Source organism: Mirounga leonina, unplaced genomic scaffold (assembly GCF_011800145.1).
Source record: "Mirounga leonina isolate KUSES-001 unplaced genomic scaffold, KU_Mleo_1.0 Mir_91, whole genome shotgun sequence".
Classification (NCBI taxonomy): Eukaryota; Metazoa; Chordata; class Mammalia; order Carnivora; family Phocidae; genus Mirounga; species Mirounga leonina.
Window position 1 is genome coordinate 48037960 of NW_023270839.1, and position 19652 is coordinate 48057611.

Here is a 19652-nt window from a genome sequence, read left to right on the forward strand (position 1 = left end):
AAATTGCAGCCATACTGAGCTATTTAGGGTTCCCTAGCCTTCAAGGGTTCCCATCATTGCCTGCCTTTGTCCAGGCTGTTCCCCCACCTGGGGTCCCAGTTCTATTAAGCCTTCCCATTAGCCCTCCCCTCTTTCCTGCTTTCTGTGGACCTCGGACACCACCTCTCCACCTTTATCAGTTGTTTCTTCGCACTTGTCTGTTGGCCTGTCGGTTATCCTGCTGAGAACCCCCTGACAGTAAGGTGAAGTGGCCCTTCTAGCGGACTTCAGAACAGAACGTGTCACGTTGTCACGCTGTCAGAGCCAGGAATCGTTTGAATGAAGGAGTGAATGAATGCTTACTAGTAGCTGCGAATGAGGCCTGCTCTTCACTATAGATCCGAGGAGAGAGGCCCAGGTCCGGCCTCAATCGCTTCTACATCGGGGACCGGAGCCCAGAGAAGGCTCGGAGGTCGCCCCACGGCGGCCAGGTCGGCCCTCCCGGAGGGACCTTCGGGAGCCTTCAGCGCGGGCCGGCAGGTGGGGGCAGGGCGTGGGCGCGGACACACCCCCCGCAGTGCCCCCAGCGCCCGGCAGGGGCCGCCACTCCTCCGGCCCACGCCCCGCCGCGCGCCGGGCAGGCCCCCTCGCGCAGGCGCGCTGCCGCGGGCGGAGGATCCGGGCCGCGCTTCCTCTCGCCAGGCCTGCGAGCTTCCTCCCAGCGGAGCCCCGGGCAAGCCGAGCTCGGCCGCCGCCGCCGCCACCACCGCCGCCCTCCCGCTCCCGCCCCACCCCGCACCCTGCCCGGGGGGCCTGCCGGGGTGGGGTCCGAGCGGGGCGACCGCCCGGCCGCGCCGCCGTCGGGGCCGGCCCCCGGCCAGCCGTCCCTCCCGCCCCAGCCAGCCTGTGGCCGCCAGAGCCTCCGGGGCGTGGAGCGCGGGGAGCCTCCGCGGCCCCCGATCCAGCGTCCGGGGCAGATCCCGGCGGCCGGCGCGACGTTCCAAACTCGAACCTCGGTGGCGGCGTTCGGAAGCGGAACTCTGCCGGGGCCGCGCCGGCTACATTGTTTCCTCCCCCCGACTCCCTCCCGCCCCCCTTCCCCCGCCTTTCTTCCCTCCCCGACCCGGGCCGCGCGGCCATCCCCCTGCCTCTGTCTGGCCGTCCCTCCTCCCCCTCTTTTCGCACCAATACCTCTTTGTACCGTACCCCCCGGGGACCCCTGCGCCCCTCCCCTCCCCCCTGGCCGCATGGACCGTCCCGCAGGCCGCTGATGCTGCCCGCAGCGAGGTGGCCCGGACCGCAGTGCCCCGAGAGAGGTGAGTGCCTGGAGGGCCTGGAGGAGGTGGGCGTCCGAATGCTTCCCGAGGGGATGAGGTTGGAGGTCGCGCGTCCCGCTTCTGTTGCTTCCGTTGCAGCTGCGGTCACGTCCACTCCCCATCCCCCACGTCCCTTACCCCCCTCCTCTCCGGTTCGAATTCTCCCGGGAGTCACTGTCAGCCCGACTGGGAGGGGACCTCACCAGGGAGGTGCTGCCCTGTGAGCCCCGCGGACTTGTCTCAGGCCACTCCGAGTCTGTCCCCTCCTTGCCCCCCAACCCCGGGGTTGGGGCTGGCTGGAGCCTGGAGGGAGGGGGGCAGCATAGGCCAGGGCTCTAGAGAATGGACGCTTGGCCCGTTCCCTGCCTCCCCAGGCCCTCCCTGCAGGTCCCTGGCCTGCCCTGTTCTGAACCCTCCCTCATTCCCCCGCCGAAGAGCCAGCTGGCTCTCTTAGGAACCCCAGGGCCCAGCCACCTCCCTTGAGCTTGCTAGAGGTTGAGCCTGTTGGCCTCCCAGCAGAGCAGGCCTAAGCCAAGGGACCTGTGACCCTTGGGTGGGGAAACAGGGCAGGGCCTCTATGTGGGTGGATGGGACACTGGGCATTAGGACCATGCCCCCATCTCCTGGCAGCCTGGTCATTTCATTCTCCCAGACTCCTCAGGGCCCAGGCCAGGTGTCAGGAAGAGGCGTGTCCAGCCACCAGATCCTTGGAGCTTAACTAGGGGTTCACCTCCCCTCCCATTTTGAGGACCAGTGTACTGAGGCTCAGGGGGGAGTTGCTACCCCAGGTCTCTGGCCGAGTCAGGCTGTCTATCCTTTCCTCCTGTGCTCCGCCGAGCTGCACTGCTGTGGGTGGAGGGAAACCAGGCAGGTACCTTCACCCACCGAGGACCCAGGCCCCCAGCCTGACCCATGGGACCTTGTGGGGTGAGCACGTGCTTCCCTACAGAGGGCTTCCGGCCCCAGCTCTGCCTGGGTCTGGGCTCAGGCAGCCCTGGTACTGCCCGTGGGATTTCCCCTCGGTGCCTGCGGTGGGTCCCACCGACAGGGGATGTGGTGGGAGGGGGCACCTTGTGTGGTGGGGCCCTGGCGCTGAGTTGAAACAGCCTGGTAGTCAGTCCCGCCCCAGGCCTCCCACACGTCTGGCCCAGCCAGCACTGGAGCAGCCGGGTTCAGAACATGGATGGGATCCACATGGGGAAGGTGAGAGCCCTGTTTCCACAGCCTTGGCATAGGAGCGTGGTCAGAGTGGGCACACACAGGGCGCCTGTTCCAAGCTCCCCACCCTTTGGTGGTTCCAGTGTCTTTCGTGGTGGGACCCTCATAGGAACGGGGCAGGAGGGAGGTTGGGAGTGTGGCAGGATCCTCGTGCTCCCTGGAGGGTGGGAGGTTCCCTGGAGGATGTTGAGCTATGTCTGGGCCCCCTTGGGGCCGCTGGTAGTTTTGTCCTGCTCAGGACTCTGCCCTTGATGTAGAGGTTTTTTTCCAGTTACCCCGACATGCATTGTGGAGGGGACCCAGATGTGGTGGGCCTATGAAGCTCCCCACACCCGGCCCTAACTTCCTTTGCAGCCTGGGGGCCTGGGGCTGAGGCCTGAAGGTTGGACGCTTTTATACTGACTGTGAGCTGTATGTGTGCGACCCCAGGGTCCCGAGGCCTTTGTAGGAAAGGCTCTGGCTTTAGGCTAGCGCAGGTGCAGAGATGCGTTTTTTATCTGGTGAGCTTGGTGCCTTCCTGCCTCTCAGAAGTGGCAGCTCTTCTCTCTGCGTTGGGTCAGGGGCAAGGAAGGACCAGACGATCGTCTCCAGGGCTGCTGCAGGGGGCACCTGGCCCCAAGAGGCTGAGCCACCATGGTGCAGCCCAGAGTACAGGCAGGGGCTGAGGCTGAGGATTCACAGTGTGTGATGCAGATGCCCGAGCAAGCTGCCAGGAGGCCTCAGCGGGCAGAATGGCCTGGGTCCAGTTCCGGGCTCTATCTTTTGAGGCATTTTGAAGCCTTGACACATAGTCCCCAGAGAAAGAGGTGCTTGGTCCAGGAAGGAGAAGGTAGGGAGAGCCCCGCACGTGCCTGACGGGCTCTTCCGTATCAGAAAGGCTGTCCCGTGGAAGATGTCCCAGATGTCAGGGCCGGATCTGGGGGGCAGTCAGGTTCCATGGAAGCAAATCTGAGCTCAGGAGAAAACTATGTGCGTGTTACTTTCTTAATGCAGAAAGTAACAACATAGCGCTACAGGAAACGTAGAAAACGACACAAGAATCAGTTTGTTCATCAGAGGAGCTACTCTTTGCATTTTGGAGTTCCCTCCCTGTCTTTTCCTGATTTTTGTTTCCTTCCTTGCTGTTGTCATTTGAATATGTGCACCATGACACCTTTTTTCCTTTCAGTTCTCTGTCTCTGAGCATTTTCTCGTGTTGCCCACACAAGGTGGAACTCTGCCCGGGGAACTTCGCCTCCGAGAAGCTGCGCCCTATTCCAAACCGCTCGGCTGCAGCAGGCTCCCCCAAGCCCCCTGACTAGTAGGCTCGCTGTTTCACCTGTCACCGTGACAGTGGGTGGGACCACAGGCCCCCAGAGCAGCCTGGTGTATGGCAAAGAGTGGGCAGCTTGGCACCCAGCCCATGTGGTTCCAGGCCCAGCCATGCCATTCAGGCTGGTCACCTCCGAGATGGGGTTCCTTTATGTACACCACGGGATGGCCATTCCTGGGCCAGAGGGGAATATGAGAAGAATCCGAACTAACTAACCAAGGTACTAGAAAGTACCTGGCACCGCCCCTAGCCTTCAGTAAGCACTTTGTGAGGAGAGGTTGGCGTTGTTCACCAAGCACCCACGGCGGGCCGCCTCAGTGTGTGGGGACCATGCCTGGGCCAGGGTCGGCTGGTGGCTCACCCAGCAGAGGGCTGGTCTTGGCCCGTGGAGCCCTACGCTGGCCAGTGCCCTGTCCCACCTCCTCGCCTTCTCCCCTCCCCATCACCATGTGATTGGCTGCTCCAGGACACGAACCTGACCCTCCCCATTCCCCTTTGGTCTCCAGGCACCAGAGCTGACTGGACAAGGCCTCTCCTCTGAGAGCCCGGCTGCCTCCTGCCCCAGGCCAGCTTCAGCTACTTCCTAGGCCACCCCAAATTTCCCTAGTGGAGCCAGAGGCCTACTTTCCCTGGGAAAACCACGACTTGGGCAAAGAGCCCAGGCATCCTGAGCCCCAACCCAGGGATGGCATGCCAGCCCCATCGCCCTACCCTTTCCCAGTGGTGTGGGGGGTGGTGGGGGGAGGGTTTCTGGCCTAGCAGTTGGAAAGGGAGCATAGCGGTCCACAAATCACTGGGGAGGTCTTGTGTGTAGTGGGCTCCTCTTCGGCAGGGGGTACGTGGGTCTGACCTGAGTGCATACTGCTGTGACGCCCCCTTTCTTCCTCTCGTTCTGCTTCTGTGGAGGCCAGAGTAACTGGGAGTGCCCTCCTGGGGCCACACTGCGGGCAGTAGGAGGAAAGCAGTCTCAACTTGGCACTCCTGGGGCCTGAGAGACCATAGCCCCAGATGACCCTAGGGTAGCCCAGGACTAACCTAGGCCGGAGGTCCTCCCCCAGGGGGCCCATTCGGTGCAGAGATCCCTCAGGCACAGGACCTCAGATTCTAGCTGCTAGATGTTCGCCTGTGGAGTGTCTCCCTCCTCCCTGGTCTTGGCGCAGGGGAAGTGGGCATTACAACTGCCCTCCTGTCCCACAGCTTGGGCTGGGATGAGGTCACAGGGTGGGGTCCCCTCCAAGATGCTGGCCTGGCTGGGGCAAGCCCTTTGGGTGTTTCTCGGTTCCCTTGCCTTGGTTGGGGACAGGATGGGTGGAGGAGCAGGCTGCCCCCCACGCCGGGCAGGGAGCACTGCCTCCCTCCCTCCCTCTCCTGTGGGTCCCTTCATTCGAGGGCTGGAAATAGAATCCGCTAAGTAATGATTAAAGTCAAATTCAGACCTAAAAATAAAGAGCTGGTGAAGGAAGAGCTAGTGTGCTCCCTGCGTGGCTGAGGGGAGAAGCAAGCAGGGCGGGGCTAGCTTTGGGGGCCAAACCCCCGGGGGCTTCCCGGGAGAGGCCAAACCCCACTGGGGGATCGGGAGTCCTCCACCAATGGGGGGCATCTCTTTTATCCGTCACCAGTGGGGCAGACTGGCCACACCAGGGAGAGAATCCCATTTTTCCCCTGGGGAGGCGGAGGCCCAGAATGGGGAAGTGTTTTGTCCAGCCACTGTCCAAGAGCTCCCCTTGGCAGGCGTCCAGGGACCTGAGGGCCCCACGCAGCCCAGTTCGTCCTTTCTGCCTGCTCAGTTTCACTTCCTGGTTTTGAGGTACTGCGATGAAGGAGCTTCTCATCACACAGTAGCTAGGCGCGCCCCGGCGGTGCTGGGCCTCCGACCGCAGCTTCCCTCCGTCCCCCTGCCCCCCCACCCCCGCCCCTTCCGTGATCAGGGCCCAGAGCTGCAGGAACAAGCAGAAGAGAGGCACCACCCACCCCACCCCACCCCGCTGCTCTCCACACAGTTGGAAGCCCTGTGGCTGGGTGAAAATCTGGGTGTCATCTGATACCTGCCCACCCTGCCTGCTGCTTCTCAGCCTTGCCCAGCCCGCACCCAGTTTCTGCTAGCCCTGGGACCTGTGCCGGCATCCTGTGCTGTCCCTGCCGCAGGGAGACTGAAGGGGAGAAGGGAGAAGGAAGCCCAAGAGCTCCTCTGCTGGGCAGCAGAGACCAGACTCAGAGAGGAGTCAGGGGAGGCCTGTGGTTCGACTTCCTGGCAGGGCTGGTGGGAGCTCAGAAGCTGGGGGATCTGCGTAGGCTGGAGCAGCCAGGAGGACTTCCTGGAGGGGAAAGGCCATGAAAACCAAGAAGCGTTTGAGCTCCTTGCTTGGAGTTTCTGCCTTCCCTGTGGTTGCTGGCTTCTGTAGTTGCTAGATGGCCATGGACAAACTCTTGGCCTCTTCGTGCAAAGCAGAATATGGCAGACAAGCAAGGAGTGGGCACACGAGTGTAACCTCTGCTTCCCAGAGCAGGAGGGCCAGGCTCTAGGCAGACCTCCCTTCAGCTGCCTGCTCTCACCTAGCTGCCTGTTTTCGGAGTGTCATCCGTCCTGCCCAAGGAGAGGCTGGGGATTTTTCTCCTGACCAAATTTAGACTGATCTGAGTTCAGATCCCTGCTCTACCCCCTTGGAAGCTGGGTAAGCCTGGTTCCTCCTCTGTCAAACAGAGATCAACAGTAAAACCTCACAGGGGTTTTTGAGGAATAAGTAACTAACACAGGGTTGGGTCAGTCGGCTGTCATTCCCATGCTTTCCTTCCCATGGTCTTGTGCCCATTTCATTTCATTTTCATTACCCATCCTGCTAGGGGAGGGTGTTGATAACCTCCTTGTCCCTCAGGTGGGTAGCAAGACCGTAAGTCCTTTGTGTTGGGCCCCCATAGCTTTACCTTTTGAGCTGTGTGTTCTGTGGGCCCCAGTTCTGAGATGGGGAGACCAAGAATCTGGAGGCCAAAGTTCTAGGCAGTTCATGGGCCTCTGGGCCTCAGTCCCCCCACCTGTAATGTGCATGGGAGACTTCAGGATAAAGGACAAGGACACTCATGATTTTTAAGTCATCGTTGGAGGTCAGTGCTGATAAGCTGTATGTAAGTGTAGGCAAATAACCATGCAAAGCCTGCAGCCCGTGCTGGGGGGCAGGGGGACAGAGGCCTGTGTTAGGGCCCTGGGGAAGCCCCAAGTCCCTGCTGCCCAGCGCATGTAGGTAATTAGGCTCGTGAGCGGTAATTAGAAACTTTTCTGGGCCAGGAGTGTCAGCCTCAAGCTGCAGTGGTGCCTGGGGGAGGTGGCTTCCCATTAGCCTTTTCTAACTCCAGCCCCTACCTCTCCCAAACCACTAGATGGGATTTCTGGTCCCAAGAGCCACTGGGGGCAGGAAAAAGGCAGTGAGTTGCTATAATTTCGTATTAAACATTTTTTAGCTATTAACTCACCCCTACCCTTAGGGCAGGGGTGCTGAAGACTGAGGGAGCCCTAGGGTGAGTGGGGAGGGGGGTCAGGCAGCACTGGAGCCAAAGTGGGGCCAACCTTCCAGGCCTTTCTTGATCCCCGGAGACGTTTAGGCATCTCGGAGGGTCTTGTGCCCAATTCTGCAGTGCCTGACCCTGAGACGTGTGTGCGGTGGGTAGGCTGAGGGCTCTGGGCCGCCCGCCAGGGTCAGCAGGCACCCTCCAGCCCCACAGCCTGGTGTGCGGCCAGGGGCACCGCGGTGCCCTCGGCCTGAGTGTCCTTTGCAGAACCAGAGGTGGGGCCGATCCTACTGCTGCCAAACCAGCCCAACTGCTGGCCGCCCCGCCCTCCTCAGGTGCGCGCACTGCCCTTTCCAAGGGGCGTGCCTAAATCGGAACCTCAATTTTGCCTGTTATCTGTCCTGTGACCTGTCAGAACTTCCGGGCTGCTTCAGAGCCTCTGTGGATCCCCACCCTGAGCCACCTTCTGCCTTAATTAACTCTTCCATACCAGTTTTGGAAGCTTAATCCTGGCCTGGTCGAGCACACCCCTACTCCCAATTGCTTCCGGGTTCCAGCTCCCCTCCCCTTCTTCCTGGAAACTTTCCAGGGTTGCCCTTGTCACTCTTGTCTGTGGGGGCACCGAGCACCCCTGGCCATGATTGACTCTCTGGTAGCCAGGAGGACAGAAGCAGGGCCGCATTTTGGTGGTGGCCTTGGGCGGGGCCCAGAGGGGAGACAGATGAGTGGGGTTCTTAGAGCCCCTTGGGGTCTCATGGGTCCTTTCCTCCTACCCATCCTGGCTCGCCCAGCATGGGGCTGGTCGCACAGGGAGGCTCCAGGAACCCTGGCTCCAAGAATGAGAAGGCACAGTGAACCTTCCTGTTGCCCCGGCAGCTGCCCCTGCCCCCCAGACGCTCCAGCTGGGTCCTGTGGCAGAACCAAAGTCTCTGGGGGCCACGGCCCCGAGTTCCCCAGGTCTCTTGTGCACTTCCCTTTTCAGTGGGTATTTTTAGCTGGGTGTAAACAGTTACTGAAGGCTCCCACGCCCCATTAGGCAGTAGAGTTTTGGTGAGGGGGGGCAGGGCAGGAGCCCCTTGACCTGCCCTGGCCTTCGGCACATGCTGGGGGGGCGGGGCGGGGGGGCGCGTCTACAGCTGCCCCCAGGGCAGGGAAAGGGCAGCCTGGGAGTTTTTGTGCTCCCAGTTCTCCTGTCTTCCCACCTCCCTGCCAGTGCAGGCTACCAAGAAAGGCCTGCCTGAGGCCGCAGCCACTGACCTCAGTGCTTGGGCACAAAGCCCAGCCTGTTCCCGGGACCCCAGCACAAGGACTGCTGGGAGCAGGGTTTGGGGCAGGAAGTCCGAGCGAAGCGCTGACTTCACAGAGTTCCAAAGCCGCCTGTCCCTTGTCCTCGGTGGGTGTGCTGACCACTGCTGTCCCTTCGGGGTTAAATACAGTCCTGTCAGTTAGGGGACCTTGGTGTGGCGCAGCCGGCCTAGCTTCCTCCTTTCCTTTGTTGCTTCATTCATTCATTCGGCACTCCTTTACTGAGCAGCCACTCTGGGCTCAGCCCCTGCTGGGGACATGAGTCAGCTCCCCGCCTTCCCCCCACAGAGCTCCCAGGCCAGGATCAGTGAGGTTCTCACTGGAGTGCGGGGTGTGTGAGAGACGCTGTGGAAGTCCTGGAGCCGGGCAGGCACAGCTGGGGAACCAAGGAAGGCTCCTGGCGGCGGAGGGGGGTCAAAAAGTGACTTATTTTCAACCTTACTTTTAGGGGGAAGTTAGTAATAGATACATGCGGTTTTCAAAAAAAAAAAAAAAAACCAAAAAGGACAAAATAGCAAATACACAATGGAAAGTAATTTTCCCTTAAACTTGACTCCCTCCCCTTCCCATCCCAGAGACGACTCCGTGTTGCCAGTTTCCTCTGTCTTTCAGTTTTGGTTTTTTTTTTTTTTTTTTTAAGATTCTATTTATTTGCGAGAGAGAATGAGAGACAGCATGAGAGGGAGGAGGGAGTTTCCTCTGTCTTTCAAAGATAATCTCTGCATATCTGAGTTTAGGGATGACTTTTATGTCCCCTGAAAAACACAACTTGTAACATGCCATGGATGAGGTCCTGCACCTTATCTTTTTTCATAGCCTCCTATTTGGAGTTTTTCAAACCTACTGAAAAGCTGAAATAAGGCGCCTGGCCTGCACTGTGGGTGGAGCGTGGGACTCTTGATCTCGGGTCGTGAGTTTGAGGCCCACGTTGGGTGTAGAGATTACTTAATAATAATAATAATAGGGACGCCTGAGTGGCCCAGTTGGTTGAGTGTTGGGACTCTTGATTTCCACTCAGGTTGTGATCTCGGGGCTGTGAGATCGAGCCCCGCTTCTGGCTCTGCACTCGGCGGGGAATCTGCTTGTCCCTCTCCCTACCCCTACTCGTGTGGCTCTCACTCTCTCTGAAATGAATAAATAAAATTTTTAAAAATAATAATTATCATAAAAAGCTAAAATAATAGTATAATGAATACCCATATATCCTTTACCCAGATTCACCAGGTCTTAACATTTGGCTGCATTTGATTTACCTCTTTTGTATACCTAGACGTGTATATGTGGGGTTTGTTGCTGGTTTTTTTAGTGTTGGTTACAGGCATCACATCTTTCTCAGTACTTCAGCATGCACCTCTTGCATAATCACAGTACCATGATCACACTGAAGAAAATTGATGTTAAAATTCCCTAATATTACCTAACATTTCCATTTTCCCAACTGTCATCAAATGATTTTTATACCTACTATTTTTTTCCCCTGAGCCAGAATCCAGTTCAGGATCACTCATTGAATCTTGTTGTCATGTCACTTTCTCCCTTTTTTCCAGCTTTATGGAGATGTAATTGACATATAACGTTGTGTGAGTTTAAGGTGTATGGCGCGGTGACTTCGTGTATGCGTGTTGCTAAACAGTTACCGCAGTAAGGTTGGTTAACACCTCCTCACTCTGTGTAATGCCATTTTGTTAATGTGTCCTGTGTCTCTAGTGTCCTGTTTAATCGAGAATATTCCCCAGCCTCTGTTCATTTGTTTTGTCTTTTTTTTTTTAAAAAGATTTTATTTACGGGTGCCTGGGTGGCTCAGTCGTTAAGCGTCTGCCTTCGGCTCGGGTCATGATCCCAGGGTCCTGGATCGAGCCCCGCATCGGGCTCCCTGCTCCGCGGGAAGCCTGCTTCTCCCTCTCCCACTCCCCCTGCTTGTGTTCCTGCTCTCGCTGTGTCTCTGTCTGTCAAATAAATATACAAATAAAATCTTAAAAAAAAAAAGCATTAAATAAAAAAAAGATTTTATTTACTTATTTGACAGAGAAAGCACATAAGCAGTGGGGAGCAGCAGGCAGAGGGAGAGAGAGAAAGAGAAGCAGGCTCTCTGCTGAGCAAGGAGCCCGATGCGGGGCTTGATCCCAGGACCCTGGGATCACGACCTGAGCTGAAGGCAGACGCTTAACCAACTAAGCCACCCAGGCATCCCATTTGTTTGGTCTTTTATGACACTAACTTCGAGAGTCCGGGCCAGTTGTCAAGGCTGTGCCTGATTGCATCCTCCTGATTTGAGTCAGGTTGACAGGCTCTGTGGGAATCCCACCCCGAGGATGCTATGCCCTCCTCCATGCATCCTAGCAGGAGGCACTCAGTGTCATTTCTTTCATTATGGGTGATGCTTAATTCGATCGCATGGTTAACAAGATATCTGCCAGATCTACCTATTGTGCAGGTGCTGCTGCTGCTTTCTGATTAATCTGTGGGGTGGTCCCTGGAAGACGTGTCACTGTTTCGTTCCCCCCAGAAGCTTTTCCTTCAGCGACTTGAGCTGGCTTTTTGCCGTTTCTGCTTGCTCTGTCATATGGGTGCTCTGTGTCAGCACCTAAAGGTCTGTTCAGGCCCCGTCACCGCTGGAACTGTCATTCCCTCTTAGGGGTATCTGGCCGTTTATTTACTTGGTCCCTCATCGATGGACATAAAGATCGTTTCCCAATCTCTTGCTGCCACAGACGGATTTTGTAGGCACACGTGAAACAGAAGCAATTCCTCAGCTGTGCGCCGGAGGTTGAGAGGAAGGAAGTTGCTTGGGTAGAGAAGAGGGAGGGAGTGGAGAAGGAATGCCAGGCAGGGAGGTGGGAACAGCAGGTGGGACACAGGGCTGGCTGAGGTGCTGGAGAGCCAGCAAGGGTCCCAGAAAAGTCAAGTGACTTTCCCAAGGTCACACACACAGCAAATTGGTGGCAGAGCCAGGAACAGGAACAGTGTTCTCGCACTGCCTCCCCAAAGTGGCCTGAAAGCAGGCTCCCATAACCCCAAAAGGACCCAGGTGTGCCTGGCCCAGGCAGGACTAGAGGCTTAGGTTCACAGTAGCCCCTCCCAGCTGTTCTGGCTCTTCCTCTCTGGCCTGGAGGGGGTTGGCCCCTGGCCTGCAGGAGGGAGACCGCTGAGCCACCCGGGGCTCGTGACTTCACCAGGGAGGGGCTGTCAGAGAGCCCACAGCTTACGCTCAGCATTTCTGTGCAAAGGCAGGTCCTGCTTCTGGTGCGGGAGGTGCCCACTCTAGTCTCCAGAGCAGCCCTGGCTGCTGCAGGGTATCGCCAACCCATTGTACAGATGGAGAAACCAGGTCCTGAAGTTTTAGCCAGTAGAAGAAAGGGGAGGGGTCAGCTCCTTCCCCTGCTTTCCGAATCTATGGTTGTCAGAGCGCAGCCCCTCGAGGAAGCCCCCCTCCCCGTGACCACTGCAGCCGGGCTTGCGCCTCCTCTGGGCCCCGCTTGCTTCTCTCCTCCGCGGCACTCTCTGCGGCCCATGGCAGCTCCTGGGACATGGGGCGGGGAGCTCGGGCGTCTGACAACCTGAGTGGGACGGGATGCTCACTTGAGGTGTAAACCTCAGGCAAGGCCACCTTGCCTCTTTGACCTCGTCTATAAAATGGGGGTAAGAATAGCCTCTCTCGTTAGAGGATTGGATGAGCCATAGCATGCCGAGGACAGGGCCTGGCACAGAATGAGTGCTCAGAAAACAGGGCCTGTTATTATTTGTATTATTATCATCAAGTCTGTGGGGAGGTGGCGGCAGCTGCAGGCGGGGAAGGGGGTGTTTGCAAACTGACAGCCGGGTGGGTGGGGTGACTAACAGTGCCCCAGCCTCCATGCCTGCTCTGGTGGTGCGGTGGTGGTGAGTTTGGGGAGGGAGGGGGAGGCATGGGGTTGTGGAAAGCTAGCAGAGCCCCTGTTCAGAAGGGCCTGAAGGTCAGGGACCCAGCCAAGCCCAGTGGAACCCTCATTCGGGTTCTGGGCAATCACCCCTAACTAGCTATATGACTTCACCCAAGTTGTTCAACCTCGTGAGCCTCAGTTTCTGCTTCTATAAAATGGGGGTAAGAAGAGCTCACCGCTCACCACGGTTTGTGGACCACAAGAACCCAGCAGGTGGTTCCTGTCCCAACTCAGACGTGTGAATGTGTTTGATGGGGTGGGGGCGGTGTGGTGAGCATCTGTGCTCCCCCTTGTTGGGCCCTAGTCTCCCTGTGCTGACAGCAGAGATCTACGGGCTGGCCTCTGGCGACAAGAAGCACTGTGTATCGTGGGAGGAAGGGAAGCCTTTTTGTCTGGAGGAGAGAGACGGGGTTTATGCCAAGCCCTGCGCCAGATCTTCTTAGTCCAGGGGTCTCAGCCTGCGTGCAGGGCCTGCCTGTCCACCTTTCAGGGTGAGGGATCTGAGGCTCAGAAGGGTTGAGTCATTCTTCCGAGTTGCAAACTCAACAGAGCCAGGTCTGCCTGACCAGAAGCAGGAGCGAGGCCTGGAAGGGGTGCCGGTTCTCCCTGGCTTCTGCTGTCCTCAGCCACGCGCTTCCCTGCTGAGGCCCCCAGAAGCAGACCCTGGTTCCTCAGTTGGGCGTTTGAAGCCCCTGCTGACCTGCAGGGCTGACGCCAGGCGGACCCCCCTCCAAACTAGCCTCCACCAGCAGACTGGTAGGGTGCTCGGATGGTCAGGGTATGCTTCCCACCCGCCTCCAGTGGGCTTGCAGCCGGGCCCTTTGCTCTCGGCCGGCCCTGTCTACCTGAACCCCTTGCTCGGCTGTCACCCCTACCCGGGCCACCTTCTCCCACTTGCCTCCCGTCCCTAAGCTCCCTGCTCTTCAGGGCTCGGCTCTGGGGCTCTCCCTCCTCCAAGAGACCCGCGGAAGCCCTGTAGTCCTTGCTCACCTCACGCCCCGGCACGCGCACTCAAGCGTCGCCTCCCACTGTGTGGCCTGGGGTAGGTGGCATTGCTGCCTGGCCCTAGACCTTGTCCATCCTGTCAGATGAGCCTGGGAACAGGACTCTGGAGGCTTTCTCCTAACACCCTGCGACCATGGAGAAGTCCCCGGCCTGTCTGAGCCTCAGTTGCCTCAGTCTCCTCTCTGTCAACGGAGAACAGTAGCCCCAGCCCGTGACTTCGTGAGACAGGTGCTCGGGGGCTCTGGGCTTCAGGAAGGCAGCAGCAGCCGAGGGGGCACCAGGCTGGGTGTGCAGGCTGGAGAGGCTTGCTGCTCTGGCAGTGTGGGTCGGCTGGAGGTTTTTTTGGAGGGGCTCAACTTTATTGAAGAAAACCTCCCCACCAAAACGTGCCCCAGTCATAAGGGTGCAGCTCAGTGAAGTACCTCAAAGAGAACTCAGCCCCCTTCCGGTGGCACCGAGCCCTCCCAAGGGCAGTTGCCATCCTGCACCATGGACTTGGCCAGATTTTGAACTTCATACAGTGAGAATGGGATTACACAGCCTGTGCTCTTCTGTCTGGCTTCTTAGTTAATACCATTTCGGAAATTCATCACCGTGGTTTCATTATTCAGTTTATTCACGTTCGCTGCTGAGCAGTGAAGCTCTGTGAAGTCACCACAGTTTAGCCAGCTTACTCTTGACGGGCATCGGAGCCGTCCCCAACGTGAGGTGGGCGACAGGTCGTGCTGCGCGATGCTCTCGTGGCCCTGTCAGCGGACAGCTGCCCTGTTTTCTCTTGGGTGTGTGCCTAGAAGTGGGAGGGCTGGACCGTGAGGTCGGCGTACATTTGACTGTAGACATACTGCCCGGGCACGTTTTTATAGGCAGCGGAACTCAGAGGCCCTTCCCAAGTCACACTGCACCTTCCCCGGGTTCACAGAGCCCTGGGCTCCCTTCCCCCACAGACCACATAGCTAACATCCGGGCCTGGGGCTGGGGGGGCAGATGGCACTGGCACTGCTCACCCCAGAGCTTCCTTTGCCTCTGTTGGCCATTCGGTCGGGCTGGAAGGCCCCTGTGGGCCGAGGGCTGGGGACTCCTCTGTCCCTGGGGGTCCATAGCCTTCATGCTCCTGCCTGCCCCCTATCCAGCACTCTCAGGCTGCTGGGACTGGAGAGGGTGGATGGTCCTGGCCCGAGTCCCAGCTCTGGAGGCCTACGGTACCTGTTCACATTGCTGCGGGGAAGGAATGGGAGCCCAGTGACTGGGGGGGAGCCAACTCCTCACCCCTTCCTTGATGTTCCCCTTCTCCCGGCAGCTCTCATGGTACCAAGTGACACGGCGGCCTTCCTGTGACCCGGGGACGCCAGACCTTCTGAGAAGATGTCAGCAATCCAGGTACTGTGGGGGCGGGGGTCTAAGGCTGTTGAGTATTCCCCCACCTGTGGAGGGGTTCTGAGTGGAAGAGAGAGAACAAGGGCTCATATCGATCTGCTCCCCTTGGCCCAACCCTGACTTTCAGCAAAGGCAAATTCTAGGGTGCACTGTTAGACCCAGGGCCTTCAAGATGGGAGTACAGATCTGGGGGCAGTGGGGGAATCTTGTCTGGAACGCACCCAGAGGTCTCGGGGCAAGGGTGGGGGGCATCTCACCCTGGCTCACAAAAGCCAGCCAAGAGGCTCTCACTTCAAGAGTGGGTGGGCAGGTCGGTGGAGATGGGCTCCGGGCTGCCTCCACCTGCCCACCTGTCACCTGCCCTGCAGGCCGCCTGGCCATCCGGTACAGAATGCATTGCCAAGTACAACTTCCACGGCACTGCTGAGCAGGACCTTCCCTTCTGCAAAGGAGATGTGCTCACCATTGTGGCGGTCACCAAGGTAATCGGGGACCTCACATGGCCACACCTACCCCCTCCCACCTCTGGGCTTTCCTGCTGGGTCCGGGCTCCCCTGCAGGCAACGGTGGGCCTGAAGGTGTGTCTGGGCTGTCCTCTCCCCAGGACCCAAACTGGTACAAAGCCAAGAACAAGGTGGGCCGTGAGGGCATCATCCCAGCCAACTATGTCCAGAAGCGGGAGGGCGTGAAGGCCGGCACCAAGCTCAGCCTCATGCCGTGAGTACTCCTGAGGAGCAGTCGGGGTCTCTAGTGCGGGGAGGAAGGAGGACAGGAAGCCCTGGTTCCCCTTAGAGGAGTCAGGAGAACAGAGGCAAGAGTAGGGGTTGGAATGTGTGAAGACTCTTCGAGGTGAGGGGAAGGGCATGGGTGCTAGACCTCAAAGGTGGGGGGTGGGCCTGGGAGGACCAAAGGAAGAAGGGTGGCAAGCAGAAGATGAGGGCCTCCGATGGCTGGCTGAGCTGTTGGGGGCCATGGCGAGGTGCCAGCCAGAAAGTGGAGCCTGGCAGACATGTGGGGGTCAGTACGCTCCAGCCGCCATGAGCCCTGGCCTGGCCTCCCCCCAGCTGGTTCCATGGCAAGATCACACGGGAGCAGGCGGAGCGGCTTCTGTGCCCACCAGAGACAGGCCTGTTCCTGGTGCGGGAGAGCACCAACTACCCCGGGGACTACACGCTGTGTGTGAGCTGTGATGGCAAGGTCGAGCACTACCGCATCATGTACCACGCCAGCAAGCTCAGCATCGACGAGGAGGTGTACTTCGAGAACCTCATGCAGCTGGTAGAGGTGAGCCAGGCCTGCCTTCCGGCACAGTCCCACCTCTCCTGGCCTCTGGGAGCCTGCGTGTCCACCCCCCCGCCTTGACGAAGCGCCTGCTCTGTGCCAGGGTTGACCTCTGACCCCCACAGTGCCGCCACAGGGAGAGCGGCCCTGTCCCCATTTCACAGGCCAGGAGACAGGTTCAGAGCGGTTAAGGGACCTGCCTCAGATCACACAGCCGTACATTAGAGGTGCCAGGACTAGAAGCTGGGTCTGGCTCATCCCAGAACTAGGCTTCCCTCCAGGCCCTCAGAACTTCACGCTCACGTGTGTGTATGTAAGCATGTCTTCATGAGCTGTACCCTGACGGCTGGGGTCCCCCCGGGCTCCTGCACCTGCATGGATATGGCCACGTGGCCTTGCAACTCCTGAAGCCAGTTCCGCCAGCCACACCTGGCTTCCTGGAGCCCCAGCGGCAGATGCCTCCTGTGGCTGGGGAGGGTCCTGGGCACATCTGGCCGGAGCCTGGTTTCTGGACTGAGCCAGGGCTTGCCTCCGCCTCGGGATGCTGGTGAGGCCCGTGGCCCGGCGTGGTAGCAACAGCCCGGTATCTGTCCAGCACTTGGATGTGACTGGGAAGTGGGTCACAGATCTGAGTCTGGGGCCTCCCTAATCCTTCCCCGGTGGGAAATGAGAAGCCCTCCCAACCCAAAGCAAGTCCCGGCTGGGTGGGCTCGGCCTCCGCCGCCCTCTGGCGGTTAGAGCCGGAAGTGCATGTGAGCGGCTGGGGGCGCTCGGTGGGCCGGCCCTGAGCGCCTGCCCGGCCCTCCGCAGCACTACACCTCGGACGCAGACGGGCTCTGTACGCGGCTCATCAAGCCGAAGGTCATGGAGGGCACAGTGGCAGCCCAGGATGAGTTCTTCCGCAGTGAGTGCCATCCCCGCTCCCTGTCCTCACCTGCCTACCCGCCTCCTCCCACCCAGGCTCCCTGGCACTGCCCCCATCCCGGAGGCTCTGGGGACCTCCAGGGAACGCCACACACGGGGTCCAGGCTGTGTGTGCTGCGCGCCCGCTCTGGCTTCACCCCTCACTGACACCCCCTCCCCCGCCAGGCGGCTGGGCACTGAACATGAAGGACCTGAAGCTGCTGCAGACCATTGGGAAGGGGGAGTTTGGAGGTGAGCGGGAGGGGGTGGCAGCCCTGGGAGGGCCAAGGGCCTGCAGAAGGTCCAGGGAACAACCTCCAGCCCTCTTCCCCCAGACGTGATGCTCGGTGATTACCGAGGGAACAAAGTCGCCGTCAAGTGCATTAAAAATGACGCCACTGCCCAGGCCTTCCTGGCTGAAGCCTCTGTCATGACGTGAGTTGGGGGCCGAGGCTGGGTGCGGAGGTCACCCCGGGACAGGGAGGAGATGGGGAGGCTTGGCAGGCTCTGATCACCCCCCTCCTGCCCCAGGCAACTTCGGCATAGCAACCTGGTACAGCTTCTGGGCGTGATCGTGGAAGAGAAAGGCGGGCTCTACATCGTCACTGAGTACATGGCCAAGGTGTGCACCTGCCCTGAGGGCCCGCCCCCGTCCTGGCGCCGAGCACTCGGGCTTTCCAGATGTCCCAAGCCCCTCACTGCTCCCTCGGGCCCCTGTCTCTGAACTCTGAAGTCACCAGGCAGGGCTCAGCTTTTGTCCTGACTCGTCATTTGTTCCCTGTGACAAGTTGTGTACCTTGCCAAGCCTCGATTTCCACATCTGTGAAATGGAGATAGTATCAGAGTTTACCTTAGAGATTTATGAGATTTAAGGGCGAATGCATGAAAACTGCTGAGCGCAGTGGCCAGCTCGTAGAACCTACTACTCATTCAGCAGTGATGTCGGGCCCTTCCTCCGTTCCTCCCCTCTCCTCATATCTCCCTCAAGTGTTCACCCAGCCCCAGTCCGGGATTCCAGAGGGCTGGAGGGCAAGTCTGACCTGTGGGGCCGGTTGGTCTGTCTGTCCTGCCCCAGGGGAGCCTGGTGGACTATCTGCGGTCGAGGGGTCGGTCGGTGCTGGGCGGAGACTGTCTCCTCAAGTTTTCACTGTGAGTGAAGCATCACCCACTGGGGGGGGGACCCTGCCCGGCTGCGGGAGCCCCGTCTGAGGAGACGCATGGCTGGCTCTCTCCCAGAGATGTCTGCGAGGCCATGGAATACCTGGAGGGCAACAACTTCGTGCACCGGGATCTGGCTGCCCGCAACGTGCTGGTGTCCGAGGACAACGTGGCCAAAGTCAGCGACTTCGGCCTCACCAAGGAGGCCTCCAGCACCCAGGACACGGGCAAGCTGCCAGTCAAGTGGACAGCCCCGGAGGCCCTGAGAGAGAAGGTGGGACGGGCCTCTCCCCAGAGCCTGAGGAGTGGGGGATGGGGGTTCTGGGTTCCCCACCCCCCACCCCCGCCAAATCCCCAGCTCCCAGGACCTGACACTGTTTCCCCCACCCACATGGCAGAAATTCTCCACCAAGTCTGATGTGTGGAGTTTCGGAATCCTCCTCTGGGAAATCTACTCTTTTGGGCGAGTGCCTTATCCAAGAATTGTGAGTCGGGTGCTGGGGCCGGGGCATGGCTGGGGCTGATGGTGAGGCTTTTGGAGCAAGGGAGGGCTGGGCAGGAGAGGGAGCCATTCTGGGCCCTGCCTTCCGTTCTGAGCCGCAGAGCCGCCCTTGGGACTTTCCAGGTGCCTCCTGGGCCTGTCTCTGAAGCCCGGGTCTGAAGGGGATCCCTGAAACTGAGTCGGGGCCCCCGGGGGCGGGGTCAGGCCCTGCACGGACTGACCCCACCCACCTGCCCACAGCCCCTGAAGGACGTCGTCCCTCGGGTGGAGAAGGGCTACAAGATGGACGCCCCCGACGGCTGCCCGCCTGCGGTCTACGAGGTCATGAAGAACTGCTGGCACCTGGATGCCGCCGCGCGGCCCTCCTTCCTGCAGCTCCGGGAGCAGCTCGAGCACATCAAAACCCACGAGCTGCACCTGTGACCGCCGGGCCCCCCAGCGCCCCGCCCCACCCAGGTCGTGGGCCTGCGGGGACTGAACCTGGAGAGATTGTGGACCTGGTGCCCCCACTTGCTGGGCCCAAGCCTGAACTGAGCCCAGCGGGCCCGTGGGCCTCTTTCGTCTGCCCCAGCCTGCGCCCCCTCTGGCCCCCCAGAGATCCTGCCTAGGCCTGGCACCTTTTCTCATGGACCCACCCGTGGGGCTTCGGGAGCCCCACCGAAGGGCCAGGAAGGGAGGAGGCTGGGGAGCATGAGGCAGATGTCCCCTACCGTGGTCAGGCTTCTCCTGGCCTCCCATCTCTCGCCTTCTTAGAGTTTTATTCCTTTCCTTTTTTGAGATTTTTTCCCGTGTGTTTATTTTTTATTATTTTTCAAGATAAGGAGAAAGAAAGTACCCAGCAAATGGGCATTTTACAAGAAGTACGAATCTTATTTTTC

General features: G+C 59.4%; 1 protein-coding gene across 1 annotated transcript; it reads left to right on the forward strand.

The window, feature by feature from the left end:
* The first annotated feature begins 809 nt into the window (after positions 1-809).
* On the forward strand, positions 810-19634 carry CSK (C-terminal Src kinase). Its single transcript, XM_034993631.1, has 13 exons — positions 810-1295; positions 14854-14933; positions 15299-15412; positions 15535-15647; positions 15995-16214; positions 17022-17115; positions 17301-17366; positions 17450-17549; positions 17646-17736; positions 18190-18263; positions 18351-18546; positions 18671-18757; positions 19015-19634. The coding sequence occupies exons 2-13, from the start codon at positions 14919-14921 to the stop codon at positions 19195-19197; spliced, it is 1353 nt and encodes a 450-aa protein (XP_034849522.1). The 5' UTR covers positions 810-1295; positions 14854-14918; the 3' UTR covers positions 19198-19634.
* Positions 19635-19652: the final 18 nt, after the last annotated feature.

What these genes read in the sequence shown, in the direction of transcription:
- CSK (XM_034993631.1), top strand. An exon ending in CCATTGTGGCGGTCACCAAG is followed by an intron (nt 15,413 to 15,534) that starts GTAATCGGGGAC and finishes TCCTCTCCCCAG; the next exon opens with GACCCAAACTGGTACAAAGC. An exon ending in CGGAGGCCCTGAGAGAGAAG is followed by an intron (nt 18,547 to 18,670) that starts GTGGGACGGGCC and finishes CCCACATGGCAG; the next exon opens with AAATTCTCCACCAAGTCTGA.